The 22,932-nt window shown below is 43.9% G+C and overlaps 1 protein-coding gene across 2 annotated transcripts in view; it reads left to right on the forward strand.

The window, feature by feature from the left end:
* Positions 1-22,932, forward strand: part of BLNK (B cell linker) — a 192,444-nt gene that overhangs the window by 2,105 nt on the left and 167,407 nt on the right. For both annotated transcript variants that reach the window (XM_075842395.1, XM_075842396.1), the window contains exon 2: positions 3,446-3,508. In XM_075842395.1, coding sequence (XP_075698510.1) covers positions 3,446-3,508 — 63 coding nt within the window. The remainder of the gene's footprint in view (positions 1-3,445; positions 3,509-22,932) is intronic.

Consider the following 22,932-nt stretch of genomic DNA (forward strand, 5'->3'; position numbering starts at 1 on the left):
ACTACTTTTCTATTAGTGGTTTTTATGGAAAAAAGTTTAATATTTTTATACTATTGCCTAATAAAAGCATATTTTATGGGACAAAGGGGGGTTTGTTCTGCTTTTTTTCTTTACTTTTTTAATAAACTTTAATTAACTTCCGACTAAAGGACTTCAACATAGCATTAATATATATATATATATATATATATATATATAATATGTTGCAACACTAACGTATTGCAATGTAGTTTGCCTGTCGGTGGAGACATATAACCATGACAAGCCTTTGCTAGGTCCCCGGCTGCCATGGAACCCATCAGCAATCGGCATCTCATCAGGCACCAACACCTAAGGTGTTAAACGGTCGTTTAGCTGTATATATTACAGCTGACATCCGCTGCTGATGACGCGGACACAGCACCTGTGCCTGGGTCATTCCCTGCGCTGTACATTTATGTCACGGTGCAATATTCCAACACCTACTGTAAATGTATAGTACAATACAATAAGGGGTTAAAAGACTGAGAACTATGTGACAATGTGTTTTGGAGGGTTAGAAAATGGGCAAGTATGTTCTCTTGGGATCTTTTTTTGGTGAACCTTAACTTGAATATTAGGAAATTTAATTATAAGGAGCCAAATCACCCCCCTTCCAAGTACGAGTGATTCAAGTAATAGAAAGTGCAGCCATCTGGAAATCAAATTGCATGGAGACAGAAGAGAGCCTGTTGTGATTATGACAGCCCTTCTGCGTTGTCCATTGACAGAAGTAGGCATCAGAAATGGTTGATGGAATGAAGGAGAATACTATTGGGGATTTGATTTGCCGGCAGCTGCAGTCCCCTGTTACCTGAAGCGGTCAATAGGAGCCATATTACAGATCCGCACTTTTGACAACCAAAAATGACTACTAATCTAAGTCTAGCTTACGAGACGTTAAATAGAGAACTGTAAGGACCTTATTTCATATTATCAGAGATGTAACCCAAACAAAGACATTTACCAGCAGGTGCTGAGTATTGCCACACATATATATGTTTAGTCACTTCTCGTTCCCATGAATAGGCAGGTACCGTAAATACCTTAAGACTGGAAGCAGAAACCAACAGACTGGTAACCGTAAGATCCACTGACTACTTACTACACATGATAAGAATATCACATAGTGAATGATATGAATGATGTGATAGTCCAAATGACCACTGCTGATGTAGGGAAGTACAGTAAAACTGGCCATCTAGTTTGCTTTTATTGGTTTATTTATTTATCTCGTTTTTTTAACACTTTGTAGCCATTTTGTTTGAGCCTTTATTGTATAAATATTTATAAGAAGCAACTACAGTGTATTCTCATGAAACATTAGTAGAAGACCAGTATACAATACCGTTACAATAAATGTTGTACCTAAAAAAAGAAGAACTTTAAACCAGAACTGGTACTTTTAAAAGGAAACAATGTTCCAATTTTATTGCAAAACAATTTCAAATCCCAAAATGCAAAAAGAGGTGGTTGGTAGTTCGCCTACGTGTTTCAGATACAGCTCATATCCTTAGTCATGGCATATAGGCCATACAATATCCTGGCGCAGTCAGAACAGAGACACAACACTGGTGAGCTGGAGATTTCCTCCTATCTTTTTGTCAATACATTTTGTAGTCAGTTTCTTTATTTTCTGTGATGGATTTCAATTCCCAATCTTTAAAAGGACCACCTCCCTAGAAGACCGTTTTTCATTGTAATTTTGGGTGGTGATCTGGAGGAGATTTTGCTGTATGTGGACCAAAATAGGAATGTTGAATTCATCCACCAGAGAATCAACATATAGAGTCTTCTCAAGACTACGGGAAAGATGATGTAGGTTCATAGAACTTCCTAATGTAGAAGGCGAAGAATTGAAAATCATTGAAATTACTAGAGGGAAAATGTTCTCTAGTTGCAAAGAGAGGAGAACACAACATTGACTTAATAAAGGGCCAGCAACACTCCTACAAGCGTTCTTTCGACCTCTTCGGCGCTAAGCCATGTTGAATGATCCCCTATTTAAGTCAACCAAACATATAAAAAGGTCTCCAAAATATCAAGTTAAAGAAAAACTCCAACCCAAACCAATGTTCCCCAGGTGTTTCATTATGTGTCAGTCTCTTACCTGTTCTTTTTCTTGCTGCTTCTATCACTAAATAATGTATCACATTGGAGCTGTTGCATAGCAAAAATCGGATTCAGGCTTCGATGGCACGTTTTTTCTACTTTAGCCAATGGGGATAAGCCTGTGTCACCCATACAGTAAGTTTTTGTATTTAGTCACTCACTGTGTTCAACCTTCTCTTGCTGGCATCAAGAAACTAGTTTACAGTAATGGGGTGGTGTAGCTAGTACTATAAGGGAAAATCTTCAAGTAAAGTGTGCAAACTGTATCTGGCACTAATGCAACATGGAAGAAAACTGTCTGGCACTAATGAGGGGAAATACATGTCTAGTAATACAATGGGAAAACAATGTGGTTCTAAATAAAAGGGGAAACTGTCACTGGCACTAATAGGAGAATTACACTCCTCAACAATGAAATTGAATCACCAAGAAGGAATTGGAATTGTGGAAATCACAGGATCGGTAGACATGTTAATGATATGCAAATGATAAAAAATGGAAACAAAATATTCCGAACATCTTGATTTATTTAGCATAGGTTATGAGCACCACGTGAATATATACACGCACTTATACATTTTGGCATGCTACAATGAGGTTATTAATGGCTGTCTGAGAAATGTTATGTCACACTGAATGCCTTTGGGCACGCAAATCATCAAGATTGGCTGTCCGCAGATCCTTTTGCAATTGCCGACCAATGACGTCCCAACGTGCTCGATGGAAGAAAAGTCTGAAGATGCTGCAGGCCATGATAGCACGTTTGCTGCTCACAGTAGCACGAGCAACATGTGGCCTGGCATTGTCCTGTTGTAAAACAGCTTCTGGGTCACTTTGGAGAAATGGCCGTACCACTGGTTCCACGACCAAATCAATGTAACTCCGAGCTGTTAGTGTACCTGAAATGAAGACTAGAGGGGGTCGGCTACCGTACATTATGCCACCACACACCATAATCCCAATAGAAGGACCGGTGTGACATTCCCTTGTGAAAGCCCCTTCATGGCGTTGCCCACTTGGTCTCCAGGCCAATCTCCGGATATCATTGCATACTTTATTTGAACACTTAAAGCAGAACTAATACATAGTGTAATGCCTAGTGTATATCTGCAGAAATTCAAAGAGCATTACATAGAGTATCCGCGTGTCATCCACCACCCTCCTCAGGCCCTGCACTAAGCAAATCACCGTATATCAGTTTAGTCTTTAGTGTTCCTTTAATAAGGGTGTCATATTATGTCACAAAGTATCAATTAATAGTTATATTGTGAGATGGCATACTGACTGTCTATCATTGTGTGTGATTATCTTTTAGTGTGGAATGCAGGAATGTACAGGAGTGCTGGAACAATTGGGATTAAATGGATACAGTTTTTTGGTAAGTCTGATATGACTTTAACTACAATGTATTTAATAGTTGTTCTTCTGTATAACATGTATAAAAAGACACTAACAAATATGGACCCCAAAATGCTGGTTGTGAGTTACTCCACTGGCACTGGTCCCAAAAGCCATTATTATAGTCAATGAGTCTTTCTGAGCAACAGATGCTATGGTAGCCACATTGTAAAAGGAAAGGCCAAATCTGACCAGTTCAAATGAATGTCATGTGCTATACATCTGATACAAAAGATCAATCGGTGATCATTTATGACTAATGTTGGCACTCATGACTTAAACACTATCCAGGTCTGATGGCTTTTGGCCAAAAACTATCTCTCCCAATGCCTTGCAAGCCAAACGGTCACCATTGAATGGCATAGGACATGGAGGTCCTCCAACATCTGCTGCCAGGTCCAGCCAAAATCGTCGTGTTTGGCCAACTTTATTCTAATGTGTCTAGTATTGACCTGGATTAGTTATTGCACAAAAAAATAAAGAACTCCACCATTCACCGAGGAGTTTTTAACTGTCTATTTTTGTGACTTTCTTAAAGGGATATTCCAGTTTCAGCAAATTAATGGAATTTTTGTATAATTAAAAGCTAGACAATTTTCCAATATACTTTCTGTATTTATTCCTCACGGTTTTCAAGATCTCTGCTTGTTGTTATTCAGTAGGAATATTCACTGTTTACTTCTAGTAACTACTATTCTGTCCATGGCCACGTGATGGACACGCAGGTGCACGGCTCGTTACAGTTACTGTATGTGTATCAGAGCTGTGTCTACTAACGATCCAAGCACCTGTGTGTCCCTCACATGACCATGGACGGAATTTATCCACTGGAAGTAAACAATGAATGTTCCTACTGAATATCAACAAGCAAAGATTTTGAAAACTGTGAGGAATTAAAACAGAAACTATATTGGAAAATTGCACAACTTTTAATTTTGCATAAAAAAAAATAAGATTCGTTTGCTGAAACTGGACAACCCCTTCAAGCAAAAAATAAACAAAAATGTGAGTCTTTTAATCTAGACAAACTTTTTGTAAACATATATTTATTTAATTATTATATATATATATGTGTGTGTGTTCTACAGAGCAGGAAAAATCATGGCAAAGACGGATTCTTGGTTTCCATGACAGTGACTGAGGGTCATCTAGACCCTATAGTTGTTAGATTGTCTACAAATCCCTGTTCCTGTAACTATGAGGGGGATGTATGGAGCGGCAGCACGCAAGGTTGACTGCTGCACCAGACAAACTCCTTCTCACCTCAGCGGTAATCAATGTTATCAGTTGGAATACCCCTTTAATATGTTTACATATCTTTATCATTTTGTATACACTCATTATAATTGGGCATCATGATATTATCCATGGAATAATATATATGTATGCAAAGTGATGGATAGGAAATTATACTTAGAAAGTAATAATTTTGGTATTTGGTGAGTATTATGCCTCATGTACATTGCTATATTATGATTCGGAGGTTGTATGATGCCATAAAAGGGCACTACACCACATTCCAAATTATTATGCAAATGTTATTTTTTGCTGATTTTCCTAAATAGTCGATGCAAATGACAGTCAGTATAATCTTCAAGCCATCAACCGTTGGAGTATAATGCAAATTTTATTGAACAATTCTCCTAATGATAACAGATTTTTTTTTAGAAGTAAAAAACTCAAAATGCACTGTTTCAAATTATTATGCACAACAGAGATCAAAACATTTTAAAGGTTGTAAAGAGAACTAAAATGGTAATTTGTTGAGTTTGCCGCATCAGGAGGTCATATTTACAGAAATGAAAAGCTCTTTCAATCAAAAAAAACTTAACAGGCCAAGTTACATGTTAACATAGGACCCCTTCTTTGATATCACCTTCACAATTCTTGTATCCATTGAATTTGTGAGTATTTGGACAGTTTCTGCTTGAATATCTTTGCAGGATGTCAGAATAGCCTCCCAGAGATTCTGTTTTGATGTGAACTGCCTCCCACCCTCATAGATTTTTTGCTTGAGGATGCTCCAAAGGTTCTCAATAGGGTTGAGGTCAGGGGAACATGGGCACCACACCATGAGTTTCTCTCCTTTTATGCCCATAGCAGCCAATGACACACAGGTATTCTTTGCAGCATGAGATGGTGCATTGTCATGCATGAAGATAATTTTGCTACGGAAGGCACGGTTCTTCTTTTTGTACCACGGAAGAAAGTGGTCAGTCATAAACTCGACGTACTTTGCAGAGGTCATTTTCACACCGTCAGGGACCCTAAAGGGGCCTACCAGCTCTCTCCCCATGATTCCAGCCCAAAACATGACTCCGCCACCTCCTTGCTGACGTCGCAGCCTTGTTGGGACATGGTGGCCATTCACCAACCATCCACTACTCCATCCATCTGGAGCATCCAGGTTTGCACAGCACTCATCAGTAAACAACACGGTTTGAAAATTAGTCTTCATGTATTTCTGAGCCCACTGCAACCGTTTCTGCTTGTGAGCATTGTTTAGGGGTGGCCGAATAATAGCTTTATGCACACTTGCAAACCTCTGGAGGATCCTACACCTTGAGGTTCGCAGGACTCCAGAGGCACCAGCGGCTTCAAATACCTGTTTGCTGCTTTGCAATGGCATTTTAGCAGCTGCTCTCCTAATCTTATTAATTTGTCTGGCAGAAACCTTCCTCATTATGCCTTTATCTGAACAAACCCGTCTGTGCTCTGAATCAGCCACAAATCAATTTCACGCTTTTCGGCAGCAGAGAGATCCTTTTTCTTTCCCATATTGCTTGAAACCTGTGGCCTGCTTAATAATGTGGAACGTCCTTCTTAAGTAGTTTTCCTTTGATTGGGCACACCTGGCAAACCAATTATCACAGGTGTCTGAGATTGATTACAATGATCCAAAGAGCCCGAAGACACAATACCATCCATGAGTTTAATTGAAAAACGAATAATTAAATGTTTATGACACTTAAATCCAATGTGCATAATAATTTGGAACATGGTGTAGGTTTGCCACCTTTTCCCTTAAAAAAATACCGGTCATGTTTACATGGGTAAAATGGTCAGTGTGGTTTGGCAACATGGCTTCATATAGACTGTGATTTGAACATAACTTTTTGACTGGTACACACTGGTTTACTATCTGTTATAACTGTATTAAAAACCGTCTACACCTTTAATACAAGGGGGTCACACACAAAAGACCACACAGGGAACCTTACAGTATACAGGAGTCAATGGAAGATGTATGCAACGTCACTGGATCTCCCACACATGTAGTAAGAAGCAACGCACCTCCAGTGTCACTTTGTTTCTGATCAGCTTTCTACGACTTTCCTCAGTGGTGTACAGGCCCAATAGATAGTCTATGAGTCCCTACATCGCTGGCTCGGCTTTCTGAGAAAAGACTATAAGAAACAAAGTGGCACAGCACTCACTCGACAGCTTCTGCCCCTGCGTTTTAGCAATTGGTGGGGGTCTCAGTGCTCGGAGCCCCACCGATTAAACCTTCTGTCATGTCACTATGACACGTCAAAAGTTTGTTAAAAGTTTAGTTACCAAGTTGCATTTTCATACAAAATCCTGCCACAAATACCCTGTAAAGTATCTTTATTATAGCATTGGAGTCTTTTCTTTTTTATGTTGCATCTATTGAATAAAGCAGAGCCCAGGCGCTGCCTACATATGGAAATGTTGCATTCAGTTTGAGTATCATGACCTTTTCCTTGCCTTAGTTTAACAGTGATATTTTTCTTGTGTAAGTCTCCCTCACTGTGGCTTTGTCTTTTTGCGTCTTTATTGCTTCTGTTGTTTTTTGGCTACCTTTATCCATCTGGAATTGATTTGTGTATGAAGTGAGACATTACCCTGGTAACAAATTCTCTTTGATCACACTTCAAACATTCGATGAGTGCCGCTATGTGTGTGCAATGGAAATGTATTAATATGTAAACAGGGTGTTAGCATTCCCGTTGTTAATGGGTCATGTCCCTACACACTCTCCAATCAGTGTTGCCTTTGTTAGACTGTACGAACACACTCCATTAACAAGAATTGTAACGTCCAGTTGTCAATTTATTCATACATTTCCAGGAGGAATAATAGAGGAACTGCACAATGTAGAGTTCTAAGTAAAGGTGGTCCAGCATTGTTATGTCAATTGACCAAAACAAACATTTCGGTGGAGCAAACAGGCCCTCTGTAAAGTTCTTAAAAGCGTATTACAGTTTCTGCAAATATACATTATTCTATAAAAAAAGTAAACTTATAACATTTTACAATATACTTTCTCTGCTTAATTTATTGGTTACTTCCAATGGATAAAAATCTGACCTTGTCAAGTATTCACGTGGATATGCCTGGTCTGCAATACCAGTCACAGCCCATGGACAAGAGTTGCGCTGCTCGGAAAAAAAGCAGATCCTTTTTTAAAATACTGGACAACCCATTTATTATTAGGCATGGTGCCATTGGGTTAACAGTATGCAACCAATAGAAATAGGGTACAATCACCCCATAGGACACTAAGGCTACTCTCTTTGTAGCTAGACTTTTTCCATAGAGTAATATAGATAATATAAAAAAAACTCTTGACAGGCTTAAAAAGGGTTGTCTACTACCGGACAACGGATGACCTATCCACTGGATAGGTCATCAGTATATCATCGGTGCGGGTCCTACACCCGGACCCCGCACCGATCAGCTGCTCATTGTCATTGTACAATATGCAATGTATGGAGCCGGAAGCAAATGGATCCGTACATAGCATAGCAGCCGTGAAGCCAAATTGCAGTTCCGCTCCTATTCACTTGAATAGGAGCAGAGATGCAGTACTGCAGCTCGGCCGCTATTCCGTGACCGCACCCATCTGCTTCCGTTCGGTGCACGGAGGCAGCCGTAGCAGCTGATCAGTGTGGACTCCGGATGTCAGACCCGCACCAATGATATACTGATGACCTATCCAGTGGATAGGTCATAAGTTGTCCAGTAGTGGACAACCCCTTTAAGTATGCATATATGTATGTAAAGATGTTCTAACACTTTTCATATTAATCTATTATTTCTTTTAATTTGCATCGCATTAGTCACTGGTGAATAATAATACAACGTTTACGTGAGACAGATCAATACACCCAGAATAAAAAATAAAGTACCAAAAATATTGGAAAATACATACTGTATGCAATACCTAATCTAAGAATAAAAAAATCTGTCTATACGGGGGGGTGGGTTATCCTTACACAATAACGTATAAAGGAGACACCATCAGAACCCTTTTAGAAGGAATCTACCATCAGAGAATGACCTATTGTTTAATGTTTTCATGTTATACATTTTTATTTATTTATTTTTAATTGGAGATTAATATTTTTTATTTTTTTTCAGTTTTCCACTTCTGCTACTACTGACATTTTTCCGTTTTTACACTGGCCACTAAGCACTCAGAATAGGCTGACACTTCAGGTTTTGTAAAGAGGATTTTTAAGATTGTGATGTGTACAATGAGTCCCGGGGTCAGCAGTTAACGCATTAGCATCAGATGGGAGGATTACGATGAAAGATGGAGGCCCACAAGACAGGATCACACCATTAACAATAGATGATGGGGACAGCTCCTCCTCCTTCCTCCCTACCCCTCCTGACACAATGAACGCAGCACATGGCACAGAGAATGCTGACAATACTCTTCCACAGAAGTCAATTAGCAGGTTTTTTTTACTTATGTCCAGGTGCCTAGGAGACAAATGGAAGGTAGTATGGCTTCAATGATTGGACTACACAGGGTCTGTTTGTAGCCTGTAACCATGGAGACAATCAGGTCTGCATAGGAGCATTGGATATTTTTAATAAAGACTATATGTACAGGTGCTTCAGTTTCTATTTTAGATGCATAGGAGCAATAAATTGGCTACAATCCTCACTTATAATCAATATTTCCCTTTTAACAATACTTAACAATTTGAAAATCCATAAAAAGTTAAGTAACAGTATAAATATTTTAAGTTTATATACATAGCTGATTTAAAAAATCTGCCGGTTGCCCTTGGAAACAGACAAAGGTTTAGCCTTACTCTGCTGTCACTCATGTGCCCTCTGTCTAAGGCCTCATGCACACGACCGTAAAAAATCTCCGTAATTGCGGACCGTAACATGGTCCGCATATAAAGACACGCCCAGTTCTATTGGCTGCGGACACCTTTCCGCACCACTACGGATCGGTGTCCGTGCCGTAGAACCGTGCCGGGAATTATGGAGCATGAAAAATCAAAATTCTGAATTTAGCTTTAGACATGAATGGAGAAGTAAACATGATGTTACTCAAAATGAGACAAGTGAAGCAAAATTATGTCATATTTCATGTAGATTTTAACTGTGAAAATTTCTCAATTATGCAAATATGCTACTCTGAAAAAACATTCTATTTCCCTGATTTGTGTTTATAAAAAGTTCTCAAAATATGAAAGATAAATATGGACTAAACTAAATGCAAGTTTGGAAAGTACTGAATAGCTGTGCCCATGTATCCTGGATCCCTTTACCTAGGTTATTGTGTATTGGCAATTGTCTGAATACGATTTTCTCAGTGGTTAGTATATAATCCAGCAGCTGCTTATACAGCGTCTGTCAATTTAGACATTCTCTAAACAGTTCCCATGCCCCGGGCTTTCAGGGGCTATCTGCATTAAAGAGGCAGCTAATGTAAACATTTACCACAACATGAACTGAACCCCCCCCCCCCCCCTCCCTGGACCTCATGAAGAATTCATCAATGCTAAAACATGTGGATGTGCGGTCCATGTCTTTTCTCTCCCCTTGGATGCTAAAACATGTTGTTTCCCGTGACCCAATCTCTTTATTTCCAGCACTAAAACTATTATGTATTGTAAAGTCTTATGTTACAAGTGGAAGAAACAAGGTCAGATCCTGCTGTCAGCTTATAGTAATGCATAATGCATAGGGCACTAGTAACTGACTGTATGCCTTTTGGAGATGATATAAGAACACTGACGGGCTGGCTCGCTTCCTACAGACTGCAATCCTACTAGGAAGACGCTGTATACATAGGAGATTTCTGTGCAATAGAAACGAAACCATATGTACTAATCCCATTCTGATTTGCATGACTCTTTTTTTATCATTTGCAAATGACCCTTTAAGGCTTTGTTCACATCTGCGTCAGGGCTCCATTCATGGGTCCCGTCTGAGCTTTCCGTCAGGGGAACCCATGAACGGAAACCAAACTGAAACAAATGGAAACCATAGGTTTTCGTTTGCATCACTATTGATTAAAATGGTGACGGATCCGATGTAAATGGTTTCCATTGTCACCGTTGTGTAAGGGTTCCGTTGTTTTGATGGAAGCAATACTGTAGTCGACTGCGCTATTCATTCCGTCAAAACAACGGAACCCTTACACAACGGTGACAAACGGAAATCATTTGCAAAGGATCTGACACCATTGAAATTAATGGTGATGCAAACGGAAAGCTCAGACGGGACCCATGAACGGAGTCCCGATGCAGATGTGAACGAAGCCTTACTTTTGCTCTGCAGCATTACAGCTAATAGAATTAAGCAGCCAATAGCTATTTCTCCCAGCCTGAGCATGTATGTTTTTTCCAATGGGGAGAGCAACAAATAATCAGTCATGTTAAAATCCAACATGCCCGATCCCTTTTTCCCCTGAATCTGCTAAAGTGCCCCATACCCATTAGATTGTCAGCAGGGACAGATCCAGGACTGAATCCTAGAGGGGAGGAAAAATTGCACATTTTGCTTTCCATGTTCACGCTCATTTTCATTGCCTAAAATATGTAAACCACACCATCAACAATGGTATCATTAAAACAAAGAAACACCTAATCATTACAAAGAAACAGCTCTCCAGAAGAGGCTGGACGCAGCCTGCAGGGCTTAAGGGGAAGCCTCCATGACCTCCCTGGTAGGGAAAGGGTTAATAGGTAAGGGAGAGTTGGAGGGAGAGTGAGGAGGAGGTGGAGGAGGGATAAGGAGGAGTCAGGGGGCCGTTGCTGGGCTTCCCGCTGTTTTTCGGCATTGAGCCGGAAGCAGCGGGAGAAGTAACACAGGGAGAGACAAGCTCCCCGTTGCCCGCGCTACTCCCTATGTCGGAGGCATTATTATTAGAGCGGCTGCGCGCCGCTGCTGTGCACCACGGTCCCGGATGGCTGGAAGAGACCGTGGCTGCATTAACTAGGATCCCGGACGCCGTTTCGCCACGTCAGGCCCGGCGTTCGGGGTCTGTTGCAGAGGACAGGCTCCCCTCCCCCGGCCCCCTTCCTAGCATTACTATGGCGGCGGGGGGGAGTCGGCAACAACCGCTCCTGATCGGAGCAGGCAGAGAGCGTTGCCGGGGGTGACGGCGACTCAGGCCGGGTCGACCCGTCCCTCCCGGCGGTCCCGACCTCCAGAGCGCCTCAGTCCTGAGGCAGTCCCGCGGACACGGCGTCGCAGAGGGAGCCCGATCACGGACGCTGCAGGCCAGGCAGCTGGGAGGACCGCCTCTTCCCAGGCCCTGCGTCCTGGCAGGAATCCCAAGCCGCGACGGGGTCCGGCGGTATGCAGGGAGTCGCAGGCCGGGCTCCCTGTCACCCCTCCCCCATCGGATGGAAGATTCGGAGGACAAGGTACGGCCGCCCCGCCTGGTGATGTTCCGGCCAGGGGGCAGGCTTCTTCAGGATCATCGAGACAGACGCCTAGATCTACAGCGACGTCGAGGCAGCAGGTCCGGTCGGAAGTCTGGGTTCCAGCGGTCGGGCGGCAGGTTGCCGGCCCATCGGTCAGCGCTTCATCATCTCCGTTCCGAAGATGTCGGTGGGATGGCCAGTCGTCTGCGAGAGAGGAGCTGGAGGAAGGTGAACTGGACGCGTATCGTCGAGGTCAGGATGGTCCGGCTGACGGCAACACAGCGCCTGTGCAGCCCGGTGAGTGTATAACTCCATCATTGTCATATCCAGCGATTTTTATGTCGGGTGTCGGCGGGGGGGTTGCTAGCGTCGCATCGGTGGCCGGTAGTGGCACGGGCGGGCGTGATGGCGCGGGTCTGGCAGATTTAGTGGGTTGCTTGAGAGAGCTGGTCGGGCGCCTAGATAGGGCGGTGGCGCCGGTAGTCACGGAAGTGTCCCCGGCGGTAGTTTGGGAGGGTCCCAGGGACGTGGGATTGTTACAAGCGCGGCCCGTGACGGCGGTTAGAGAGGCGGTCGCGGTGTCGGTACAGACCGAGGCGCAAAAAGATGGCGATCGGGTGCGTATTGATGATCGTGCTCGTGGGGAGGTGTATGTTTGTTTCGAAGGTCCGTTGGGGGCGCATTTAAAGCAGGAGGTGCGTGAGCGGATCTGGAAGGACGAATATGTTGAGATTTTTTCTCTCTTGCCGCTCGCTAAATTTAATTTAGATAAGAGCAAGCGGGACGAGAGTAAAAAGGACGAGGAGGAACGGCGGCGGTATAGGCTTATCCCGCAGACGTTCGTTAATTGGTCGCAGGCGTTCGCCATATTAGCCAGTGTGATAGGGGAAAAGGCGCCGGAAAATTGTTCGGCGTTGTTTTGTTATTTTGATGCCATTGGGGAGGCTCATAGGGCGTATGGGGGTCAGGCGTGGCTGCGATACGATGAGCAATTCCGTCAGCGGAAAGCGGTTCGGCCGGCAATTCGGTGGGACCAGAAGGATATTGCTCTCTGGTTACGGGTTACGGCTCCGGTTAGGCAGTCCTTTCCCGGGAGCGCCGGCCAAGGAGGCCAGTCTAGTCAGGTTGGACAAGGCGGCGGGGGAAAGGCGGGGTTTTGCTGGCAATTTAATGAAGGCCAGTGTAAGTTCGGGGCCACGTGCAAGTTCAAGCACGTGTGTTCCGAGTGTAATGGTGCATCACACGGGGCGGCAAAATGTATGCGTAAAAAGAGGTCAGGGAACCAGTCCTCCGCGGCTGGTCAAGGGGGTGTCACCGGTGAGGGTGGAAAAGATGGCCCCTTATCTAAATGAGTATCCGGATAGGGCGGCGGCTAAATTGCTTTGCGAGGGGTTTTGTGTTGGTTTCGTTATTCCTCCGCCTCCTTATGAGGTGCCGGTTACGCGGAGGAATTTAAAATCGGCTTACTTGCATGCCAAGGTCGTGTCGGACAAATTGTTAAAATAAGTTTCGTTGGGTCGCATGTCGGGGCCTTTTGTTGATTCGCCAGTAAAAGATTTAGTTGTGTCCCCGTTGGGTATTGTTCCTAAGCGCGAGCCCGGAAAATTTCGTTTAATTCAACACTTATCGTATCCCAAGGGTTCGTCGATAAATGACGGGATAGAGCACGAGTTGTGCTCCGTAGTTTATACCTCATTCGATAAGGCGGTGGGTTTAGTGCGGGCTGCGGGTCCGGGCGCGCTGCTAGCAAAAACCGACATCGAGGCGGCGTTCAGGTTGTTGCCAGTTCATCCAGAAAGCCAACGGCTGTTGGGCTGTTTTTGGAATGGGGCTTTTTACGTGGATCGGTGCCTTCCGATGGGGTGTTCCCTTTCTTGTGCATACTTCGAGGCGTTTAGTAGCTTCGTGGAGTGGGTAACGAGGGGAGTATCCGGGGTCGACTCCTTGATCCATTACTTAGATGATTTCTTGTGCGTTGGGCCGGGGGGTTCGCCGGTTTGCGGTAATTTGCTTTATGCACTACAGAAGGTGGCAAGGGATTTTGGGATCCCTTTGGCGCCAGAAAAAACGGAGGGCCCGGTAGCGACGATTTGTTTTTTGGGAATTGAAATAGATTCGGTGGCAATGGAGTGTCGTCTCCCTGCGGATAAGCTGGGTGCTTTGAGGCTGGAGGTACGGCGGGCTTGTAGACTGAAGAAATTGACGCTGCGGGAGCTTCAGTCGCTGCTGGGGAAGTTGAATTTCGCCTGCCGGATTATGCCAATGGGGAGGGTGTTTGGTAGACGGTTGGCGGCGGCAACGGCGGGAGTGCGTGCGCCGCATCATTTTGTGCGGCTCAAGGAGGAGCACCGAGCTGATCTTCAGGTTTGGGATGACTTCTTGGGCCAGTACAATGGTCGCTCGCTGTGGATGGCCCCAGCGCAGGATACGAGTGATTTGAATATTTTTACGGATGCGGCTGGGGCGGGCGGTTTTTGGGGCTTACGGGGGAGGTCCGTGGTGCGCAGGTCAATGGCCGGCTAGTTGGGTGTCCAGTGGACTCACGCGGCATCTGGCCCTGCTCGAGCTGTTCCCCATCGTGGTGGCGGCGACCATTTGGGGGGACAGGCTCAGGGATAAGAAGGTTCGTTTTTACTGCGACAACATGGGGGTGGTGCTGGCCATTAATAACATCACGGCGTCCTCTCCTCCGGTAGTTCAATTGTTGCGACATTTAGTGTTGGTGTGTTTGTCGTTGAACGCGTGGGTGGTGGCGGTGCATGTGCCGGGAGTACGGAATTGTATCGCTGATGCTCTTTCTCGCTCGCGGTGGGACCGGTTTCGGCAATTGGCACCGGGAGCGGAACGTCTCGGTTTGGCTTGTGTGGAACATCTTTGGGATCTGGTCTCGGTCCCGTAGAACAACTGGTAAAAAGGTCTTTGGCGCGCACGACGTGGAGTGCTTATTCTGCTTGTTGGAGGCAGTGGGAGGAGTGGGTAAGAGAGTTGGGTGACGTCAATACGGATAGAGACAGGTTGGTGGCACTTTTGTACTGGTTAGGGGACGCCTGGGAGGCGGGGTTTTTTCTCAAAAACTGACCAATTAGGGAAGGGTAAGCTGATAGTTTTGTTCGCCCTCCCGGGGTCGGTTATGTGCCCAGTAGAGTGCATGCAGGGTTTTAAGCCGCGAGCGGGGCCTCCAGATTTGCCTTTGTTACGTCATGTGGACGGGTCGTTTTTGTCCAGGTTTCAGTTTGGAGCTGTATTTAAAAAATGTCTGACGGCGGTTGGTGTCGCGGCGGGCTCATATTCATCTCATTCCTTCAGGATTGGCGCAGCAACTGAAGCGGGGCGCTGGGGGTTGGATGATGAAGGGGTTCGGCGCATTGGTCGTTGGGAGTCCAACAGATTTAAGTCCTATGTCCGCCCCCATTTGTTATGAGGTTTGTTGTTAACGCTTAAAGAAATGTTTTATATGGTGGTGTCTAATTGTTTTTCTGTTTCAGATTCGCCTCCGTGTTTGGTGTGGTTGCTGGGTCATTCTTACGTGCACTGGGGGGCTTTGAGGGCGGACGTCCGCCCGGGCGGTCGCCAGTTGCGCATTCCGCGACAGGATGCGGTTGTGCATTGGCTGGGATTTAGAGGTATGTCATGGAGCAGGGTGTTGGCGGAATTCCAGACATATGCCCGGCTTGATAGGGTTCCGGAGGTCTTAGTGTTGCACGTGGGTGGGAATGACTTAGGAGTCCGCCCCTTTCGTGAGTTGGTACGGGACATCAAACACGATATGTTGTGTTTGTGGGTTTCTTATCCCAAGTTGGTGATAGTGTGGTCGGACATAGTCCCGAGGAAACATTGGCGGTTGGCTAGGTCAGTGGAGAGAGTCAATAAGGCTCGCATTAAAGTTAATCAGGCGGTGTCCCGTTTTGTAGCAAAAAACGGGGGCATTTGCGTGCGGCACAGGGATTTGGAGTCAGGAGTGGGGAACTTCTGGAGGAGTGATGGGGTTCATCTGACCGAGGTTGGCATTGATCTTTGGAGCTTGGCGATAGCAGAAGGAATAGAAAGGGCGGTGGTGGTGTGGCGGAACTCACAGGCTTAAGGTGGTCAAGGCCTGTTTCGCTGTGGCGGGGGGAGTCCTTGAGGCCAGTCAGTACAAAATGGTGGGGGGGTCGCATCGGGGGTATGCGTCCCCCAAAAAAGGTACATGGTTGAAGACTTCATCGGGTGTTATCCCTTTGAAGTGGTCTTCTGGTGGAAGGTATATCACTTGAAGGCTTCATCGGGTGTTATCCCTTTGAAGTGGACTTCTAGTGGTCGGTATATCACTTGAGGGCTTCATCGGGTGTTATCCCTTTGAAGTGGACTTCTAGTGGTTGGAGCCATCTGCAGAGGTGAACGGTGCTTCCGAGCTGGTTGACGGCTGGAGGTAATTGGTGGTTTGCAGATGGCTAACTCGGTGTGTTCTTAAAAAAGGAATATCTGAAAGGGCTTCAAGGACTTCCTCTGCTCGGGTTAATGTTAATGTTAAAATTGTTATTTACGATTCTGACCCATTTTGGGTCATGTGAATTATTAGGAGGAATTCTCTGGTGGATTCCTAACTAGTTATCCCAATGTTTCGGATTTAAATTGTTTTTATAAAACTGTGAAATTAATAAACGGCTGCTGTGGCCATTTCACATCCAACCTCGGTGTCACGTGTCTTTCCTAAAGGTGGGGGTGGAGGGATAGGATGGGTAAGGGAAGGTTCATTAACACACGACTCTACTTAGGCAGGTCATGACATGTCTGTAATACGTGTATTACCCATGAAAATAACAACTCTGGAGCACCTTTTCTTAGAAGTCTGAATTGTGCCATTCCTCTGTTATTCCTCCTAGAAATCTATAAATAAATTGACAACTGGGTGTTACCATATTCTTTGTCCCTACACATTCTAATACAGTCCAATCATTGCTGACACTATCGTAGGGACAAGGAGAATGGTAAGACTCAGTTGGGTAAATTAGTCAATTATGCCTGGGCTACACTGAGACTTTTTGTAGCACTAGTGATTGATTTTAAGTCCACAAGAGAGCTGTAGCTCTATTGAGGAGTAATAGGAATATTTAGTGCAGTTCCATTCATGCAATCTAAGGAAGAAGGAACCACATTATAATTTTCCTTTAACCTCTTAATGACCATCCCTTTTTAGGTCTTAAAGAAGTTGCCCAAAATTAGAAAAGCATGACTGCTTACTTTTAAAACAGTGCCGCACCTGTCCATGGGTTGTTTCTGATATTGCGGCTTAGCTCCATTGAAGTGAATGGAGCTGAGCTGCAATACGACACACAACCTATGAATGGGTGTGGCGCTGTTTTTACAATAAAGAAGACCTGCTTTTCTAATCCTGGACAACCCCTATAATAATATTGTACAGCACTTTCAGTGTATGTCACATTCATGTTTTAAAGGGGTATTCCCAAATGAAACATGTATGGCATATCCACAGGATATGCCATAATTGATTAATATATGTGTGTGCCAGCTCTGGGACCCACACCTGTCTCCAGAATGGGGGCTCATCTGTTTTCGTAACTCCCATAGGAATGCATAGAAAGAACAGTAGTTATCCCTCCTTTTATTATGTGCCTGGATGCGGTGGCCGACGGGACCCGGCATCCTGTTATGGAGATAGGTGCGGGTTTCAGAGCTGGGACATGCATCTATCAGACATTTGTGGTATATTTCATGGATATGCCATAAATGTTTAAATTGGGAATAACGCTTTAAGCAAAGACAACCATTTAAACAGGAATTTATTTGCGCTGATTTTAATTGTTAGGGCTCGTGTAAATGGCCCTGTTACAGATCAGCATTGTACAGATCCGCAATATGGAACCCATAGACATCTATGTGTCCATGCTATACCTCCGTGTGCCTCCAATACAAAGGTATGCAGAGCTTTTATCCCACTGATTTATATGGGATCACTGCATGTTCCATCAGATGCAATATTGTTTAGGTATTCGCCCCTAGAATACAGTGCCATAGGGAGGCACACAGAGTGCCTACGTAATACATAACCGGTGGCATGCTGAGTGCTGCTGTACGGGCTTTGCCATGTGCGTGATGCACACATTTTAAGAGCCCATTCTCCTGATGTACTTATACCATGATGTGGTGTGTGACATTGCTTGAAGTGCCCTAAAGTATTTCCATTTCAGGTTTCCCTCTCAGACACAATAACTCAGACATACAAAAATGTGGTTAAGAACAAAGAGAATGAAAACTATAGTGTTATAGAATGATGTGGGATGAAAAAGATACTAACGGCAGCAATATACACGCATCGGGTCACTGAAAGTTACTGGGAGTGTAAAAATGTATGAAAATTCAGATATTGCTGCTGCCTTTACCCAGTGTTTTATAGGATTTCTCATGATTATTTATTTTTTGTGAATGGTGAAACAATTTGTGAAATATTTCAGTATCAAAAGCAGCAATTTAAAAAAAAACAAAAACAAATTAAGCCGAAAATTGATGTATAAGCAGCAGCTCTATAAAACCACAGGGCTGCAGCTCAACATTTCTACAGATGGAAATGAGGAAACAAAAGCTAAAATACAGTGATTTTTATAATTGTAATGATGATAAAATATTTTGTAACATCCTCTTACTAATTCACTACATTTCCCACAGAATATGATATATTAAGGCTGTGTTCACATCTGTGTCGGAGATTCCATCCAGAGCCTCCGTTGCAGATCTCATCATATTGACCAGGAAAAGTAATGCTGCATTCCGTGCTATTTATCCCACTGAAAACAACCGGCACCACCTCATAACCCAATGAACCCCATTTTAAGTCAATTGGGTCCTTTGGGCGCCAGTGGTATCTGTTGTATGTGAGAAGCCACTATTCAAATATGAACATAGACTTAGAGTACATTGTTTAAAAGCAAATGCAACCATTAGCAGTCACTCCAATGAACTTTAAATTCAGTTCCCCAGTATAGAGAAAAGATGGGTGATTTATAAACTGTTTATATACAGTGCTGATAGCACTTTGAATCACTTTGTGTTAAAAGTTGCCTCCTTAGCATTGCACAAGAAATATATTCCTCCACATACAGTGAAGGAAATAAGTATTTGATCCCTTGCTGATTTTGTAAGTTTGCCCACTGTCAAATTCATGAACAGTCTAGAATTTTTAGGCTAGGTTAATTTTACCAGTGAGAGATAGATTATATAAAAAAAAAAAAGAAGAAAATTACATAGTCAAAATTATATATATTTATTTGCATTGTGCACAGAGAAATAAGTATTTGATCCCCTACCAACCATTAAGAGTTCAGCCTCCTCCAGACCAGTTACACGCTCCAAATCAACTTGGTGCCTGCATTAAAGACAGCTGTCTTACATGGTCACCTATATAAAAGACTCCTGTCCACAGACTCAATTAATCAGTCTGACTCTAACCTCTACAACATGGGCAAGACCAAAGAGCTTTCTAAGGATGTCAGGGACAAGATCATAGACCTGCACAAGGCTGGAATGGGCTACAAAACCATGAGTAAGACGCTGGGTGAGACAACTGTTGGTGCAATAGTAAGAAAATGGAAGACATACAAAATGACTGTCAATCGACATCGATCTGGGGCTCCATGCAAAATCTCACCTCGTGGGGTATCATTGATCCTGAGGAAGGTGAGAGCTCAGCCGAAAACTACACGGGGGGAACTTGTTAATGATCTCAAGGCAGCTGGGACCACAGTCACCAAGAAAACCATTGGTAACACATTACGCTGTAATGGATTAAAATCCTGCAGTGCCCGCAAGGTCCCCCTGCTCAAGAAGGCACATGTACAGGCCCGTCTGAAGTTTGCAAATGAACATCTGGATGATTCTGAGAGTGATTGGGAGAAGGTGCTGTGGTCAGATGAGACTAAAATTGAGCTCTTTGGCATTAACTCAACTCGCCGTGTTTGGAGGAAGAGAAATGCTGCCTATGACCCAAAGAACACCGTCCCCACTGTCAAGCATGGAGGTGGAAACATTATGTTTTGGGGGTGTTTCTCTGCTAAGGGCACAGGACTACTTCACCGCATCAATGGGAGAATGGATGGAGCCATGTACCGTCAAATCCTGAGTGACAACCTCCTTCCCTCCACCAGGACATTAAAAATGGCTCGTGGCTGGGTCTTCCAGCACGACAATGACCCGAAACATACAGCCAAGGCAACAAAGGAGTGGCTCAAAAAGAAGCACATTAAGGTCATGGAGTGGCCTAGCCAGTCTCCAGACCTTAATCCCATCGAAAACTTATGGAGGGAGCTGAAGATCCGAGTTGCCAAGCGACAGCCTCGAAATCTTAATGATTTACAGATGATCTGCAAAGAGGAGTGGGCCAAAATTCCATTTAACATGTGAGCAAACCTCATCATCAACTACAAAAAAATATCTGACTGCTGTGCTTGCCAACAAGGGTTTTGCCACCAAGTATTGAGTCTTGTTTGCCAAAGGGATCAAATACTTATTTCTCTGTGCACAATGCAAATAAATATATATAACTTTGACTATGTGATTTTCTTTTTTTTTATATATTCTATCTCTCACTGGTAAAATTAACCTAGCATAAAAATTCTAGACTGTTCATGTCTTTGACAGTGGGCAAACTTACAAAATCAGCAAGGGATCAAATACTTATTTCCTTCACTGTACATGTATGAAGTAACCCATCAGTATATGGCAATTCATACAAATCCATATAAATTCCAGACAGATGTTTTCCTTGGCCAGTTTCAAACCCAGGACCCCAGCAGTGAAGGCAACAGTGCCAACTACTAAACCTTCATGCTGCTCACATCAAGTAGTTGTGGTATTCTATAAGTAACTCATACAACCCCTTTAAGAAAACAGTCCCAGCAATAATATTAGATTAGACCAACCTCCCAATATTTCTAATGGTCAAAGAAAGTTATTGCATATAGGCCTAACTGAAGGATATTTTGCCACCCGACTTGCAATTGTTGCTGCAGATCCGTTGCGTAATTCCCCCGAATCCGCAACAACATTTGCAGCGGAAAAATTCCGCCACGGCTGAACATGGCCTGACAGTTGTACACTGACAGGCATAATACACCGCAACATAGAAGTATTGCCTTGTATTATTTAAGCGATCGCATGGTCAAGTACCATAATGGGAATAAAAAGAAAACAAAAAGTTACAGGGCAAACAATCCTCTAGCCCGCTTGTCCTGTTAAGGGTCTGGTGATGTTAACTAACAGAAGTGGGCCCAATTCTAATAGTTTCTATAGGGCCGCCTCACCACTATGTAAGGGCGGGTTCACACGTGGCGGAATTTCACTTAAATTCCGCTGCGGACACTCCGCAGCGTTAATCCGCAGCGGTGCCGTTTGTCCATTGACTTACACTTTAATTTAGCAGTGTTCGTTTAGACGAGGCGTAAAATTCCGCTGCGGAGCATAGGCTGCGGAGCGGAATTTGGTGTCCGCAGCATGCTCTGTCTGTTGCGGAGCAGTGGCGGACTCATGGCGGAATTTCTCCATTGACTTCAATGGAGAGTCAAAATTCCGCAATGAAGTCCGCAGATCTTATGTGTGCTGCGGAGCGTATTGTTTTTACTACCATGACATTTCTTCATTCTGGCTGGACCTATGTATTTCTAGGTCTACAGCCAGACTGAGGAAGTCAATGGGGCTCCCGTAATGACGGGAGCGTTGCTAGGAGACGTCTGTAAATAGTCACTGTCCAGGGTGCTGAAAGAGTTAAGCGATCGGCAGTAACTGTTTCTGCACCCGGGACAGTGACTACCGATCTCAATATACATGTATCTGTAAAAAACATATAAGTTCATACTTACCGAGAACTCCCTGCGTCTGTCTCCAGTCCGGCCTCCCAGGATGACGTTTCAGTCTAAGTGACGGCTGCAGCCAATCACAGGCCAAGCACAGGCTGCAGCGGTCACATGGACTGGTGCGTCATCCAGGGAGGTCGGGCTGGATGCCGAAAGAGGGACGCGTCACCAAGACAACGGCCGGTAAGTATGAAATTCTTTTACTTTCCCTAGGGAAAGTGCTGTCCCTTCTCTCTATCCTGCACTGATAGGGAGAAGGGAAGCACTTTTCCCGCAGTCCGCAGCAGCTAGTCCACATCAATTTTCTGCACATTTTGTGCAGATCCGCAGCAGAATCTGCAACGCGCGGCATTGATGCGGACAGTTGCGGAAATCCGCCACGTGTGGTCATGCCCTTAGTCCCTGGGTTATATTCAATAATATTTCTGTGTGTAAGGGTTAAAAAATAATAAAATACAGGATTGCTCAAAACATTTTGTGTTTTTTAAAATGATCCTTATACAGTTGGTCATTATAGTCTATGATGTTTATAAGCAGAATCTGATCTCCATGTCGAACCAGCCAATAATTGAATGATCTGTTTCATAAAAAGCCATTTTCCTTGGTAATACATATTTGTGGCATAGCAGCTTAGTACAAAAGAATGGGTCACATGGCCTCCCTGCGTGAGCTGGCACACTCTCATCCAACAGATGGTATATGCTGTTTAATCGCGGCACACTCCATATTAACATTTGTTATTATGATAATTACTATTGAAATTCCTACCGCCATATATAACAGATTAATGCTTAATTTCTGCAAAATATAGATTTTGGGTCCAAGAATCTGACACTTTAAATTCAATAGCGAGAAAATATACGCAGTACCAGAACATAGCGGGTACACTGACTCCTTTCATCCCTGTTCTAAGAGAA

The sequence above is a fragment of the Rhinoderma darwinii genome, chromosome 11 (assembly GCF_050947455.1).
Source record: "Rhinoderma darwinii isolate aRhiDar2 chromosome 11, aRhiDar2.hap1, whole genome shotgun sequence".
In the NCBI taxonomy this organism is placed as follows: domain Eukaryota; kingdom Metazoa; phylum Chordata; class Amphibia; order Anura; family Rhinodermatidae; genus Rhinoderma; species Rhinoderma darwinii.